At 39.4% G+C, this 17,252-nt stretch overlaps 1 protein-coding gene across 13 annotated transcripts in view; it reads left to right on the top strand.

Moving 5' to 3' along the window:
• Nucleotides 1-17,252, top strand: part of LOC101155104 (inositol 1,4,5-trisphosphate-gated calcium channel ITPR1) — a 109,261-nt gene that overhangs the window by 77,323 nt on the left and 14,686 nt on the right. For all 13 annotated transcript variants that reach the window (XM_020703415.3, XM_078948070.1, XM_078948072.1 and 10 more), the window contains 8 exons: nucleotides 1,558-1,680; nucleotides 10,348-10,523; nucleotides 10,598-10,762; nucleotides 10,877-11,066; nucleotides 12,950-13,042; nucleotides 13,754-13,899; nucleotides 15,789-15,954; nucleotides 16,751-16,911. In XM_020703415.3, coding sequence (XP_020559074.1) covers nucleotides 1,558-1,680; nucleotides 10,348-10,523; nucleotides 10,598-10,762; nucleotides 10,877-11,066; nucleotides 12,950-13,042; nucleotides 13,754-13,899; nucleotides 15,789-15,954; nucleotides 16,751-16,911 — 1,220 coding nt within the window. The remainder of the gene's footprint in view (nucleotides 1-1,557; nucleotides 1,681-10,347; nucleotides 10,524-10,597; nucleotides 10,763-10,876; nucleotides 11,067-12,949; nucleotides 13,043-13,753; nucleotides 13,900-15,788; nucleotides 15,955-16,750; nucleotides 16,912-17,252) is intronic.

A 17,252-nucleotide genomic window follows, 5' to 3' on the forward strand; every position in this document is an offset into this window, starting at 1 on the left:
AAATAATGTATATAGCATGTTGACTTCATAGGTCAAAGGAAATCAAATTTTAATGGAGTTTTCATATATGTTTAAGAGGTCAGATTTGGGAAGGAGAGGGGAAACTGGAAATGTAGTGGAAGATTGTACAATATGAAACCAAAATGTCTTATTTCCATAATCATATAAAAGTTCTTTTTTTTTTTGCTCTGGGGCTGGATCACAAACTGTACATGCTCCTTTTTAAACCTGGAGGGATGACAGAGGGAGCCTCATGTAAACCATTTATAAGTGTATTTTACCTCTAAAAAGTATCAGTGTTTAAGTGTCTAACAACAATGATTACAGAACGTTAAGTTAAAAGATGATGTAAGGGTTGGAGAATTTGTGACATACAGAAAGTGCAATTTTTCACCCGGGAGAGAATGATGTCAGTCATGTGAGGGTGACAAAGTAGATGATTACTAAAGCCAAGGCTCATTCACAAACACTGTGTTTACTTTGGAGTTTACAGGTACCTTTTGTTACGCATCAAGAAGAGAGTCAGGTTCCACTCTTTTCATCTTAAGTATAAATATTTCCTGCTAAGCATAACTCTAAGACATCACCTGAGTAATTAGATTTCTCTAAACCAGCATTTTAACTTGATTTACAGGTTAGCCTACTTTGACTGTCTTGCATTATTAGTCATCTTTTCCCTAAAATGTTCTGAAGGTTTGCAAGGAAATCAAAGCAGGCAACCAGTTTAACTTTATGGTAACACAAAATAAGCTATCACTATATGTCCTGAAGGATGTAAAACACAAATTTGGTCTTTCAGGTCTTGGCCTGTCCTCGTTGACCCTTAAACTCTTCTTTGACAGCTTTCCTAATGCATTTTTGACAAGCGTGTCATGAGTTGTCCGTGCAAAAGCCTGAAGGGATGTTGTTTGTATGCGTTGCCCAGAAAACCTCCCGTTTCATAAATAGATGAATCAACACAGCAGAAGAGTGTAATGTTGTGCTGGTGCTCACCACTTGACGTCAACATTGTGACTTTTTTTTTGTAAAAAGTCCCCACCCGCAGTTCCTCTTTTCTGATGAACAGGGTTTAAATTAGACTCAACCACGGAACTGATCCCCTGACCTTAGTTTGTGCAAGATGCGTGTCAATGGATTTCGTTTTTACTGTTTAAAAAACACGTGCATTTTACTCTTTTTAAAAAGCTGGAAGTTCAAAACTCTCTGTCCGATTTTTATGGATCTTATGCTTGAAGTTGCTATTTAAGCCTAACCAGGAGATTTGTTGTTATTGTTTTACAAATAAAGATTAACCTGTTCAGATTTCTTTTGGTGATGTGTTTCATCCCAACACAAATCTCACAAAATCCAAAATATTTTTCTCCCACATGACTGGCATAAAGACAAAAAACAACTTCATAGCACATCTTAACTTAACTTGTGGTTTTAAATTTTTGTCATAAAATGAAACTTGCGTTACTCATATTGTATTTCATGAGTTGTTCAGTTTTCTGATGATTGGATATTGCTGAGTTTCACAACAGTTTTGTTAATTGCCTTAACTACTTTGTTCTCCAGCCCAGCCCATCTTGTACTGGTGTTCCAGAAACATGTCCTTCTGGAGCAGCATCTCCTTCAACCTGGCAGTGCTTATGAACATCCTTGTGGCCTTCTTCTACCCACTGGAGGGTGTCCGTGGAGGTCAGTCTACATCTGAATACAGTTTTTGTCTTTCTGAACTTTTTGAAGCTTTGGAAAAGCTTTCTTTTTTTCCAAGGCTGACTGAGTGTTTTTAGCCTTTTTGTGGTTAACACAAGAAATGGGCCTCTTACAGCACAGGAAATGGAATTGTAATGCACAAACATTAGCTTCTGAGGTCAGTGGTAGAAGTACAGTAATATGTTTGGGGTTTTTTTCTTATCAAAAGCATAAATACATTTGTGTTCAGTAAGCTGTTTATTTTGACCACTGCAGGAATGTTGTCAATCCTAAAACTGGAGCAAAAACCAAGAAAATAGTAAGTGATCCAGAACCTTCAGAGATAATTCCAAAGAAAGCCGTTAGTACTCTCAGCAGTGCGGATCCATGAGAGATTACACATTGTTGACGCGTTTCGAAGGCTATAAAACCCGTAAAATTGCACTCGTGCCTATTTTCCACTGAAATCAAGAGATATCTATCAGTGTCATTTTTTTCTGTGTTTTCTTACACGCGGTCTATGGACACTTTCACGCTACGATCTTCTAGTCAACTTGGTTCAAACGGGCAGGTGATAAGAACGTTTTCACATCCTTGTTTGGTTTGCTTTCAAGAGCAAACAGACTAAAGGAGATTAGATCACCTCCAAAAATGAAGTGTTTACACCTAAAATGAGTGACTGAAATGAGCTTTGTTCCCTGTCTGGTGACCCTGGTGCAGTTCAGCAGCAGTGCGATTATTGGACAATCCAGATCTACCCTATATTAAAGACACTCCGTGACCTAAGCGCTATGCATTTGAGTAGACAATGAAAGCGCCCACAGCACACATCTGTTAAAGTTGGCATGTTGTTAGAATGGAGTTTCCCGGTAGGTTGGTCTGCTTAGTTAAGATAACCAAGTTCAGATCAGATAAATAAGGTAAAGGCATCTTCAAGCTGAAGCATGACATCAGTCTTATTAAAAAATAACTGAAAGCAGAGCTCTATGACAGGTTACCGGTAACCTCTCAGTTCATATTAGGGGATTTAGGATAGGATCAATTTGAGTTTTAAATGTCATAACCAGTCATATGTCTTCAACAAGTACAGTAAACCCTTGTTTTTCGCAGGGGTTACGTTCCAAAAAGACCCCGTGATAGGCAAAATCCGTGAAGTAGAAACCTTTATTTTTTTAAACTATTATTATACAATTAAATACTGTATTATACATTGAAAAGAAAGAACAAACCAATTTACAGGCTCAACCATTTGTTTCACAAATAAAAGTACTTTAGAAACCTTGTTTTCAACAAATAACTCTGTACTGTACTGCCAAATAATAATTTTAATGAATGTGAACAGAAGGCTTCAAATCGCGGAGATTAGCCCCGCCCACCGCGACCCGAGTATTGGATTAAACGGGAGAAAATTTAAAATGAATATGAAAAAAATACAAAGTACAGTGGGACAAATAGTGACTCAGGTGTATTTCACTGCTCTACAGACTGAGCCGCTGCATCCTGACTCCGCTCTGCAGTGTTTTCTTCTTTTGAAGCCCGCGGTGCAGCTGCGTTTGTTCGGGAGAAGAGCATAGTGATAGGCAGTTGTTGTCGCTCTTTTTTCTGCTTTGCAAAAAGATCCTTATACACCGACATGCCACCATCAAGAGAATTTGCACGTAGTAATGAAAATTTGGCAAGCTGATCTACGTACGTGCACATATTAAACTGCAAGGTTATTGACGCACAGGTAGAGAAGAAGCGGAGTGACTTTTTAGCCAATCAGAATGCAGAACACAATGCACGATGCAAATCCGTGAAGTAGCGAAACCGTGAAAAGCAAACCGCGTTATAGCAAGGGATCACTGTAATGCGTTCATCTTCTGTTTCAGACTTAAGGCAAACAGGTTTGGGGAGTTATGAAGCGTTAAGCTCCGCAGACTTTAAACCTTTCTCGTTTTATAGGACATAGTTTCTGCAGAGCAGCAGTAGTTCATTAAAAATTTGCCTGAGTTGTCGTGGGCGGGGTCATTGGTGCAGAGTAACTCCACCCCCCTTTCCTTTGCCTGTTACTGGGAGCTCTCTGTTTACATGCTCTCCTGCTAGCTTACAGCCCCTCTCACCCCCATTCCAACATTACCAGTGCAAAAACATGGTGAGCAATATTGGAGCTATCCAGTCGTACAGTTGTGATGCCAGCTTGGATGAGAAAAACAAAAATGTATTATGGATCTAGCCATCTACAAGTGGATGCATCAGAATATATCATATATAACAAATACAATCTTGTTTAATTGCATTTTTTTTGTCTTCTCCTGATTCACAACTATTTGAATATAGAAATACTCAGAAATTCAATTTTAAGCTTCATTTTCTTTACATATGTTCATCATCAGGAAAATGCCACAAGAACATGTTAAAAACACCAAAAACACCATTTTCCTCAGAGATGGTCTTTAAAGTTCAGTTGGTGAAGATCTGCCAAACCACGGTTGTTAGTAATGGATGATGTTGACAGGAAAGATCAATGATTTTCTCAAATGTGATGCTAAATTACTCAGTTGCAGCAGACTTTGATCTGCCTCCAACAGCCCACCCGGAGAGCTTACATTTCATGAGGCTTGATGTGTTTTGGGTAGATTAAAAGGTTGCATTGTGAGATGTCCTTGGAGGAACCCTCTCAGGTGAGTTTCAGAGCGATATCGGCTCCCGTGCCTGTGGTTTAGAAAGTTTCACCTTTGTGGCAGAGCTGTGAGAGGAAAAAAACATAGCTGCAGACTTGGATCTTGACCCGTCGTGCCCTAAACAAGACTAAAAAACAATGTTCTCTAATGTCTGTTTTGACCTGTTAAAAAAGAATAGGCTTCATATCCGGACTTGTCCTTAAAGTTTAAAGTCTCTGTCTCACACTGTATACACTCTCTTTTGTCTTCCTCACCATAGGTATCGTTTCTGGTAATTAGGTGTGTTTGTTTGCTTGTGTGCACATGCAAGCTGTGTTGTGTGAAGGCTTCATCAAGCCTGAATCTTTAACAGGAAATGTGGTACATTAAAATGCTTCAGCAGTGACTATGCAGCGTGAAAGTGACACTCAGAGCGGCTGATAAGAGAACGCGCACATCAAAACATTTTGAAGCTGGAATTTTGCATTATGCTCCAAAACCGTCTTTCAAAATTGGTTTTATGTCCTTTAGTTTTGATTTTTTTAAATATATTTAGAATCAGGAAACTGTGATTTTTGCGAGGTTACAAGTTTAATAAACCTTTTTATATTTGCCCGTGTTCCCTTTTTCACATTAACCTCTGCTCACTCAGGTTTGATCATTTTATTGTATAAATTTGCATTGTAAAAAAGGAATTCTGGGTTTTAAGGTTAAGCAGATGACTTCAAAAGCTTAATTTAAGACAAATCGATCTAGTTTTCTTTTGGTTTTGTATTTGTTCCTTCTTTCTTGGCTTTCTGTGAGGGCCATGTTTGTGGGGATGTAAAAAGTCACAGCATTTAAAGGACTCCATTGTTCTAAAGCAAAGAGAAAACACACATTGTTCACATAAACTTTCAATTGTTTTGTCTGGGGTCGAACAGCGAGGTCGCCTTTTGTTTGAACTTCTACGCAGTGGTGCAGAAGAAAGAGAGAAAGAAAGTTGAAATAAAGGAGGTTGTTAGATTAGCTTTATAAACCTTATGTGGTTTCCAGCATCAGAAGTCTTTCAGCAGCTTAGAAGGTCATTTCAGGTCATACTTTTAACCGGAAGATTGGCGACTTTATGAGGCGCCCAACTGCAGTGACCTCCATACAGATGAACACCCTTTTTCAATTGTTTCTAAGCAGACATTGTTACAACATCTTGTAAAATTTTAGTTATGTTGTAGCTTAAACATGCTATGAGTATGAGCTAAATTTCCAGGTTGAATCAGCAGCTGCAGCACAATAAAACCCCCTTAGTCGTGGTGTGGCCCTGTCATAGATGGTTTCTTGGAGGTGGTTATGTTTAAAGAGAAACATGTCTTTCCAAAAGCTCACGCTGCTGTTTTTCTGCAGGCTAACATCTAAATATGAGGAAAATGGGAAATACTTGCGCTCTGCAGTCACAGTTGCCAAAAACCGCTGAAAAACACTGGTGCCAACCTTCCATCAGAGGCAAGGTGGGGTTCAGTGTCTACACTTCGACATATGGGTGGGCAAGGTGGGAATCAAATTTGCAAACTTCTGATCAGAGGTCCCCCGTCCTACCGTAATGAAGAGAGAATCTCATCTGTGTGTCAGCATAGTCTCATAATATAACACAAAAATACACAGCGTAAACACAAATGCTTTTGCATGATATCTTAAGAATTATGGGGAAGAAACAGCATGTCCTGATAGGTAAACACAGGTTTTGTGTGTTTGTGATGGCTGCCGATACATTTTTCTGGAGTTCTGAAGATTTTTGTTCCTTTTCTTTACAGACTTAAACAAACAGTGGAGGGCCTTTCCAAATAAAATAAAAATAAACAACAAATTGATAATTCTTTTATTATTCAGAGGTGGACGGATTTATTTCTAGAGTGCAGAATTCAGTTGCCTGGGTGCTAAATCAGCAAAGCAGCCCCAGATCATCACAATCCCACCACCATGCTTGAGTGTTATCATGTTGTGGAGTTTTTTTGTTTTTCTGTGGAGGTTGGGTGCCTTGTTACATTGACTACAGATGTAACAGGATGCATACATTCAAGAAGGGTCATTTTTTGTCAATCAATCCAAAAACTCTTTGTCCAAAGGTTTGGGCATTGACCAGATTTCTTTTGTCAGATGAATTTTGGTTCTTTTTGCTGAGCCGTGGTCTTTCTCCAACTCTCCCATAGATCCGTTTTTGTCCAAAAGTTTCCTTCTGACTGTTGAATCATGAGCACTGATATCAACTGAGCCAACTTGTTCTGCTTGTTTATGCCATCCCAGATAAGCCCTTTCATTTTTTATACATAAAAAGATAGTGACAAAAAAATTACTTTTGACTTCATTGAAAAAACTAGTTTGGCATTAATACGTTCTTTGTGTAAAGCGTTTAAGTTGATTGATCAAAATGTAGTCATCAGCTAATAAGACAGCCTTTTTTTATTAGTTTTACCAGATTTAGAGGGCACTCATTGATTAGTGTACTTTTTTTTAAATATATGTCATAACTTGTAAGAGAAAATAAATGCAAACGGTTTTTAAAAAAGATTTTTTTACAGGAAAATTTGTTTTTTTCTTTTCGTTGCATTTATTCATTGTAAAATATTGTGTTGATAAATTGCAGGTTGTGGTTTCTTGCATTTTAATAATCAGTTGTTTTCCACTTATGTAAAAAAGGGAAAAAAGTATTGCCCACTAGTCGATTAGCAGAAAACCAATTCTGGCCCCACCATTTTGTCAGGTTTACCGATATTTAAAGATGTGTACTCAGAGACCACAAACTGAACCATTGATCTTAGGGCGGTCTTTAGGGCAGCAGTGGCTCAGGCGTATGAACACGACGTCCAATGATCGAAGGGTCGGCGGTTCGATCCCTGCTCCCCCCAGCCAACTGTCGTTGTGTCCTTGGGCAAGACACTTCACCCTCCTTGCCTCCAGTGTGGCTCCACTGGTGTGTGGATGTGCATGAATGTCCCGGTGATGGTCAGAGGGGCCGTAGGCGCGAACTGGTAGCCACGCCTCTGTCAGTCTGCCCCAGGGCAGCTGTGGCTACAACCATAGCTTACCATCACCAAGTATGAATGAGTGAATGAATAATGGACATAATGTAAGCGCTTTGAGTGACTTGAAAAGCGCAGATAAATCCAATCCATTATTATTATTATCTTATTATATGCAATGAATATTTAGGTGGACAGAATTATTAAACTCTTATTAATAATATACAGTCAGGACCATAAATATTTGGACAGACACATTCCTTCTAATTCAGTTTCTGTACATTTCTACAGTGAATTTGAAATAAAACAACTCAGATGCCATTGAAGTGCCGAATTCAGCTTTTATTCCATATATATATAACTGAAAACAAAATGGTCATTACTAATATTTGGTTGAAAACCCTTTGTTGGCTATGACAGCCTGAAGTCTTGAACTCATGGACATCACCAGATGCTGGGTATCTGCGCAGACAGTCTGTCTCTGAACACCTCAGAATTCACTAGGCTGCTTCTGTCCTGTGTCACGTCATCAATAAACACTAGTGTCCCAGTGCCACTAGCAGCCATGCACTCCCAGACCATCACACTGCCTCCACAGTGTTTTACTGATGATGTAGTGTGCTTTGGATCATGAGCTTCTCCACGCCTTCTCCATACTTTTCTCTTGCCATCATTCTGGTAGAGGTTGATTTTGGTTTCATCTTTCCAAAGAATGTTTTTCCAGAACTGTACTGGCCTTTTTAGAGGCTTTTTAGCAAAGTCCAATCTAGCCTTCCTATTCTTGAGGCTTATGAGTGCTTTGCATCTTGCAGTGTACCCTCTGTATCTACTTTGATGGAGTTTTCTTTTTATGGTATACTTGGATATTGATCCGCCTACCTCCTGGAGAGTATTGTTCACTTGGTTGGCTGTTGTGAACAGGTTCCTCTTCACCATGGAAATGATTCTGTGATCATCCACCACTGTTGTCTTCCGTGGACGTTGAGGTCTTTTTGCGTTGCTGAGTTCACCAGTGCTTTCTTTCTTTCTCAGGATGTACCACACTGTTGATTTTGTCACTCCTAATACCGTAGCAATTCCTCGCATGTTATTTTTCTGTTTTCTCTGCTTAATGATGGCTCCTTTCACCTGCATGGAGAGCTCCTTTGATCGCATGTTGTCTGTTCACAGCAAAATCTTCAAAATGCAAGCACGAGTCCTCTAATCAACTCCAGGCCTTTTATCTGCTTCACTCATAATGACATAACATTGGAATTGCCCACACCTGCCCATGCAATAGCATGGAAGTCAATTGCCCAATTACTTACAAGCCCATGAAATGAAGGGATTGCGTTTAAAAAATGCTTTAGTTTTTCATATTTTTATGCAATCTTTTTGTTCAACCCATGGAATAAAAGCTGAAAGTCTGCACTTCAATGGCATCTGAGTTGTTTTAGTTCAAATTGAATGTGGTAATGTACAGAAACTAAATTAGAAGGAATGTGTCTCTGTCCAAATATTTATGGTCCTGACTGTAGTCGATTCTCAGTGTCAAACATCATCCTATGCTTCAAGACTTCACTTGGCAATGGGTGGGTCTCAATAAACCATGAGGGGAAATGACTGGCCTTTGTTCGAAAGACAAAGGATGACATGACTGACAGGCTTAGATTATACATGTGGTGTCTGAACAGCTTGATAGTGATGAAAGGCCCATGACAGCAGGTAGATCGTGTCAAAGCTACCATGTTCACTGCCAAGTGAACACCCATGCAGCTTTTTAACCAAGCATTATCTGGAAGCATCCCTGATTTATTTGGCTGCAACCAGGTGTATTTTTAGCCAGCAGAGGGTTATGTAACGAGTACCTGTCATATAATCTGTATACAGTGAGACTGCAAGAAGGAGGTGTTTGAAGGGAGGCAATGCGTGGAGGCAGACAATGAGAGCCCTTCAGGCTTCTCAGACAAAACAGAAAATGCCGGATCCTCCTAAAACTTCGTAGGAATGTTTTTACGTTCTAAGTATTTTAAATCTCCTGATATTGCCTTATAGGGCACTATCAAGAGAACGTTGAAGCTGCAAACCCATGAAATGAAATGAAAGCTAAGCTCTTTGTTTCCCTTTTCTAAGATTCAAAAACATATTTATGGATAAATAGTGCAGTAGAAAGTCAAAAATTTGTCATGTGCGGGGGTGGCTTGAGAGCCGGTAGGACCCAGAATGCAGAGGCGGAGGCACACGGTTCAAGGGCAAGGGGTTTAATGTGAACAAACAAAAGGCGCTGCAGAGCAGGATGACAAAAACAAAACAAAACTCACTGTGGCGTGGCGAGGGACAAGAAACGAGGAACATGGCATGACATGAACACCAGACAGGGATAATGGACCAACACAGGAGGAAGGCAGAGACAAGACTTATATACAGACAGGGCAGACAAGACACAGGTGAACACGATCAGGGCAGATAGGGACCAAAGGAAGTAAAACTCAAGAAACAAGACAGGAAACCTTTCAAAATAAAACAGGAAACAGAACCAAACCATGACAGAACAAGACAGAAAGCAAAAATCAATACAAAAGAAACTCAAACCATGACAAAATTAGGTGAACGTGTTTGCATTTTCTGCAGCTAATGCCTTACTCACTGCCCTTATGGGTGGATAGGGGTTGTCAGCAGGCACAAATAGGCAAAACTGTACTGAGCACACAGGGGGCCAGCGCAAAATGTTAAGATGACGTCTATTAAGGTGACTGCACAAGCCACAAGGGAACTGCAAGACACACCTGCACTCCACTTAAGAGCAGAGTACTCCTGTCTATGACCCTCCACAGGCCCAGATAACCCAAAAATCAGCAGTACCCATACAGGTCAATCCCCTGTACGAGTGCATGTAACTAAGACCTAAGTAGCAGTCACACTTGGTAGATTCTGCATAACAACAAGAGGTCTACAGAGGTCTATAAATATGCATTGCTTGCATTACTGGAGAAAAAAATGAATGCTGTTAGAAAAAATGTCTAAAGAAGTTTTCAAACCTCTCTCTGTTTCCTCAGGCACTCTGGAGCCTCATCTTTCAGCCTTACTGTGGATCGCCATGCTGGTGTCTCTTGCCATCGTCATAGTGTTGCCTCAGCCTCATGGAATCAGGGCACTTATTGCCTCCACTATTCTGCGCCTGATCTTCTCTGTGGGTTTAGAGCCCACCTTGCTGCTCCTGGGGGGTTTTAATGTAAGTGGACGACAGGAAAGCATTAATGATACCATGCAGCAGATTGCAGAGTGTTGTTTTATGTTCCTTCTCAGTTCTGTAATAAGGTGATATTCCTGACGAGCTTTGTCGGAAACCGAGGAACCTTCACACGTGGATACAAAGCCATGATCATGGATGTGGAGTTCCTGTATCACCTGCTCTACCTGATAATCTGTGGCCTGGGAGTTTTTGTCCATGTCTTCTTTTACAGCCTTCTAGTATGTGAGCATGCTTACACACAATCAAAAGCAATAGTACATTTCAATCTCTCGCTCAGTTCTTTCTTTTTAAAACTCATGTTTTTGTGCTTGTGTTTTATGCATTCCTTTTAGCTCTTTGATCTGGTTTACCGAGAAGAGACCTTACTCAACGTCATAAAGAGCGTCACGCGCAACGGCCGTTCCATTGTCCTGACTGCCGTGCTGGCTCTTATCTTGGTATACCTCTTCTCCATAGTAGGCTACATCTTCTTCAAAGACGATTTCATTTTGGCCGTCGACAGGATACCCAACAAAACACTTGGTACGCCAAGAACCATGTTTCTTTACATTCTTCTTTTCACCATCTCTAAACTATAAAAACATCCAGTTTTGCATAAAAGTGTGGATAAAATGTTTGAACACAGGGTTTTATGAAGTCAAGTTGTTAAGACAAAGCAGCAAGGCAGAGACCAGAGAAACCTCTAAAAGCATCAAATTGAAAGAAAAAGAAGTTTTTCTTCGAGTCGTTAGAAAATATTAAAGATAAAAAATATTTTAACTAACATAAAATGAGCAACCATTTGGTTGGCAATGTCTGGATATGGTAACAAAAGAATTCCAGTTAAACCTTATGAAGTTTTTAAGAGCTAAATTAAATTAGTCAATGCCCATTTTATCCAGATGAGTTTATATGATTGGGCTCATGTAAAGTGAATTCTTTCTGGAAAGTATGTAATTATAGAAAAATTATTTTCATAAAAGACATTTTAAGATCCTAGATTAAAAAAAATTAAACTAGCAAAACTATTGAATCCATTTTGCCTGTTAATTCCGGTTTAGACCAGATTTCTAGCATTGCTTCTTATGAAAGGCCCAAAAGACCCATCGGAAAGCAATTTGGTTTATTTACCTAAACTGTGCACATATGAGGCAAGACTGGAGAGAAATATCTCCCCCCTAACAGGAAAAAGAAGCCTGATGATTCATTCCTGCATGTTGATTCATTGATGTCAACAAGATCATGCTGCTGCAGCTTTTTCTATAAAAAAAAGATCAGTTATCACAAAAACATCGATGACAAAGGCATAGATCTCTTTTCTTTCTTCTTAAGGCGGACATTTTTAGCCTTAAAGCAGGTAAAAAGATGAAAATAACTGAGGCCAGGTTCATTCAAAAAGTGATTGTAAGGTGGTTTGTCAAGCAAAAAAGTAATCAAATTTTCTAAAAAGAAAGGTGACCCCTATTTAAAACAGGTATAAACATAAATTTAGTGCAGTTCTTAAAAGCTTTTGCTTAAATGAAATATTCATTCCAATCACTTGTCTTGTGTATTCATGCAATTTTGTAAAAGACCCACTCCGATCATATTTAAAAGCATTCCCAGTGGTTTTTTAAATATGATTATACCATTTTCTGGCAGAATCAAAGAACCTGTGTTGTTTTCTAGGACATAGACATAGTTTCTGCAGAGCAGCAGGAGTTCATTAGAAATTTGTCCGAGTTGCGGACCGTTGGTGCGGAGCAACGCCGCCCCCTTTCCATCCCTGTTGTGGAGCGAGAAGCTCGTGGCCTACCCTGTGTATTTTCTTTGTCACAGATTTACTCCTTTTCAAATAGCTTTTTTTGTCTGCTCTTAACTTACAACAATTTGCATAAAGAAATACTCTACTAATGCAACTCTGAGATTAATTTTCTTAATATGTGTCCTCCATCTTGAAAAAATGCCACATGTGAAAAGCATAAAAAACACAATTTTCACCAGAGTCGTCATTCTAAGACTTGCCTTCATCTTGTAAACTTTCCAACTACTTTATGTTTTCAATATTGTCTTCTTCTACTACTCTCTGACTTCCAGAGTGAAGCACTTTTAAAAACAAAACTGGAGTTAGGTCAGTTAATGAAGTCACCACTAGGGGCTTGTTATACAAGCAAGTCAGTTCGCTTTAACCTAAATAAAACAATCCAACTTGATAACAGAAATAAATGTTTTTACAGTATGTGCCTGTATTGTAACAATGTAATAATGTAGTTGAAATTTTATGAGCTGCCCTTTTTTTTTATTTAAAATTGAGAACAGGAACCAACAGGATCTTTAAATTGACAGATTAATCCTCATCTTTAGGACCCTTATTTAAGCATGTTTAGGCTTAAAAAATGTATGTCTTTCAAAGGTGAAATGAGGACCTAATATTTTTTTCCAAACAGAACATGGAGCCAGCATGGTGGGGGAGTTTTTCTCCAGTGGTGGATGTCAGAAGGAAAATGGAGAAAACTGCACCTCAGAGGCAGTCATGGATGGTAGGTTGAAGCCAAAGGTAAAAGTTTGCTCCAAAGGCCGAAGCTGCTCTTTGGGGTCAAATAGCTGTTTTCAGTAAAAAAAAAAAAAAAGAAGTTCGTGTTTGTTCTTGTAGGAGATTCCTGAGTGTTGGTGTGTGACTGTGCTCATGTCTGTGTATGTTTGCTTTGTCTTTCGGCTTTTGTGTGAATGACTGTGGCTCTGGGTGGCTCAGCCAGAGGCAATCTGCAGCGATGAACAGTCAGACTGTGTCAGCAATCATGGGACTGGAGAGGGGTGGGTCAGCTCTGGGTTCTCAGGGAGAGGGGTCAAACTCCTTTTAGTCTTTAGACCTGAAGAAGGGGGCTCGAGGTGGAAAAGTCATGAGATTGAACCCCATCAGGTCTCTGGAACCATTCAGTGATAGCACAGAGGCTCATTTTCAACTGAACACCCTAACATTGAGCAGTCAGCCATGTCCAAAACTGTCTTGTCCAACGCCTCATTTCTGACCTTATCAAGACTTCCAAATCAGACACAACCTGGATTAGCTAATTATGGTCTGATTACCCCTTCTTTCTGTTGAGGTTTAAAGGAAACTCAAACATTTAAATGTGGCTTTTTGGACTAAACACATTTTTCTAATTTGTGATAGAAGTCTACTCTTTCATGTTTTTTAATGCAGATTATATCTCAGACATGTATCTAAAAGGGTCATTTTTATTGTTTTACAGCTTCCATTGCAGTCCACCCATCAGTGGTAATTGAGGACAAAGAGCGAACGTGCGATTCACTGCTCATGTGTATTGTCACTGTCTTGAGCCATGGCCTCCGGAGTGGAGGAGGTGTTGGGGACGTGTTAAGAAAACCATCCAAAGAGGTAATGGTGAACAGAAGCACAACGTCACCTAAAACAGCATAAAACATTTTGCTTGAAGCCTGAAACCATTTTCCCATCTTATCCTGAGCTGCTTTTTTGTGAAAACAAAGCACACAGCCTGTATTTCACCACTGCCTGTGCAGCTTGAATTGGGTGGTTGGTTTGTTAAATGCAGTAAAAGGCTGCAATCTGTCAACAGAAGCTCAGGATGATTGAGGGATGTGCTCAGCTGAAAGCATTCCACCAGCAACTGATAGTTGCTGTGCAGACTGGGGAAAAGCATCCAATCTATGAGGGTTTTTAACAGCCATTTGAGCCAAACATTAACCAAATTACTTGTATAAATTGTTGTGTGTATATATATGTATATATGTATGTATATACGTGTGTGTGTGTGTGTGTGTGTGTGTGTGAAACCACATAAAAAACTGCTGTGAAAAAGTACTTGTTCCCTATTGAAATGTGTTTGTAAACTAGTCACAGTTAAATGAAGTATGTCAGATAAATGTGAAAATATCATAAAGATACACTAGGTCAGTGTTTTTCAACCTTTTCTGAGCCACGGCACACTTTAACCTTAAAAAAAATCCCGCGGCACACCAGCATCCAAAAAAAAAAAAAAAGGAAACACTCATAGTCTGTATTGATCTACAGCCCCTGCACAATCTCACATGCATTTTTGAGATAATTGTTACAGAAAAAGCTGGAAACTGCAGCTGTTTTTTTCTAAAAGATGGAATAAAAGTTAAGTTAGAAGATTTAAAAACAGTTTGTGTGTTCGTTAGTTTCAAGACGTTTAACAACAGATCTCCTTTTGCGCTGTCACTCTCACAACCCAATGCATCATGGGAAATGTAGTGCATAAAGCGGCCGAAGATCGGTTTTTGGAGCTTCATTGTTTTGTTCACTTGTTCCACGGTCTGATACCGGATTCTGTGGAAAGCTACACCGCTAAAGACGAGCTTTAGCTGGTATTTCTGTTAGAACTGAGCGACTTTACGAGCTAAATAGGGACAAGGAAGTGAAGACTTTAAGCACTTCTGATTGGTCAGACCGATGACATGTGATTAACCCCCCCAACACGGGACTTTTCCAAAATACAGCCGAAGGTGCAGCTGAATCGCGGTACGTCATTCTTATCAAAATGTCTTTAATAAAATAAAATAAACGCAAAGAAAAGGTATTTTACGATCTTTTATATTCCTAACTACTCAGTGTTTTATCAGGGCCTGTTTGGATGAACAGAGAGCTAAAATCCTGGAGATGGGAAATGTTTTTAGATCAGTTAATGAGGGCCATCTCCCACGGCACACTAGTGTGCCGCGGCACACTGGTTGAAAAACACTGCACTAGGTTACCTCGGTACATTCAGTGTGCTTTTATTTAAGTCGTGTCACCAGGGGGCCCCACAGATCCCACCTACACTTTTGCATCATATTTGAAATGCAGCTGCACAAACTCTATGAATTAGTAATAGGTCAGTAGCACGATGAAAGTAGAAATGGTGAGGTGTTTATCTGTCTGCGAAAGGTTTTGGTTTTTCAGATTTGTTAAGCAAATGTTGAAAACTGCGCATTGATTGGACAACCAAGAATCAACTTTTAGAATTAGGATCTGTAGGTTTTGAAGCCAACGTTATTGAAATCAGTCAAAACACAGCAGAGCTGTACATTTCTGTGTACATCTGTGAGGACTGCTTCATGTAAACAGATTTGAAAGTTAATTTTGTGGGAAGTACTTGTAATTAAAGTCAATGCTTTAGCTCATTTAAACATACAGTATATAAACACATCTTTACTGGAAATACTAGCCCACCGCAAAGGGGAATTCTCTTGTGTTAAATAAAAAAAGTGATCATGCAGTTTTGTTTTGTTTTTTTACTTTGGCAGGAACCCCTGTTTGCAGCCAGAGTTATCTATGACCTGCTCTTCTTCTTCATGGTCATCATTATTGTTCTAAACCTGATCTTTGGTGTCATCATTGACACATTCGCTGACCTGAGGAGTGAGAAACAGAAGAAAGAGGAAATCCTCAAGACGACCTGTTTTATTTGCGGTGAGAAGATTTATTTGACTTCTTTTGTGTAGATATATTTACATGTGTGTTTTCCTTTTTTCTTCTGCGTCCAATCTTTAGGGCACATCTTTTACTTTGTTTTTTTTTTTCATGATTATTTTCTTATAATACTCCCGTCTAACAGTCAAACAAAGATGGCGCTCATTTCCGTCCGTGTTAAAACTGCAGTCTGAGCCTGACGAGATGCACACACCAAAGCCTATAGGTGACATCAATTTAGGAGAAGACAATCGAGTGGTCTGCTCCAGCACCGCAGCTCTCATACAAGCTGCTGTTCTGCAGCTTCACATCGAGGCTGTTAGCAAAATGAGGGCTGTTTTTCTGGTTAAACACCCCACGCCTCCTCTTCCCAGAATGAATAGTTAGTCATGGTAGGTGCTGCTGTGGAGGAGGAGTGTTTCTTCCTGTTGCCATATGGTGCTTGACCACGTTAGACTGTACACAGACACTGGCCTCGGCAGTCGCTGCGCCGCATTTCTTCTGAAAGTGTGCTTCGCTCAAACTTTGTGTGTTGCAACCCGGCATACTCCCTTTCGTGTTACGCCCGACAAAACCTTTTAAAAGCTGATTTAGTGCTGAAAAATGTTACTTGAAGGCTATGAGTAAGACTTACCGCTGACGTTTTTATTTGCACATTCCCGCATGACCCCGTTTCCTCTTTTTTTCCCACTCATTTAGATGAGTAGAACAATTATTTCATCATGCAGCTTCTTTACTTTTGAGAAGTGAGAGTAATGTTTGTTTGGTCTGCATGTGTGCATTTTTCCACTTTTAGGTTTGGAAAGAGACAAGTTTGACAACAAGACAGTTACTTTTGAGGAGCACATCAAAGTTGAGCACAACATGTGGCACTACTTGTTCTTCATCGTCCTGGTGAAGGTCAAGGACTCCACAGAGTACACAGGTCCAGAGAGTTACGTGGCAGAAATGATCCGGGTGAGGATGCTAACGTGCAATTGCATTTTAAACAGTTTCCCTGCAGAGGTTTAAGCCAATACTTTTAAAATTACAATCCACCGTTTATTTAATTTATTTGGGGAAAATGACATTTGTACTGAATTGGTTCAGTTTAGTACAATTCTTTCAATTTAAATTGCATAAATATTAGACAAAAGTATCAATCATTCACATCCAAACATATTTCAATAATTTTTATTGGAAATATAATATCGGAAGATTTGTATTTTTATAAAAGACAAACAAGATAGTTTGGTGCAAGATAGGAATTACTGAATTAAAAAAGCAGCACAAAAGAAGATTTTCACAGGATAAAAAGA

Source organism: Oryzias latipes, chromosome 5 (assembly GCF_053564925.1).
Source record: "Oryzias latipes strain Hd-rR chromosome 5, Olatipes_Hd-rR_3.1".
NCBI classification, from domain to species: Eukaryota; Metazoa; Chordata; class Actinopteri; order Beloniformes; family Adrianichthyidae; genus Oryzias; species Oryzias latipes.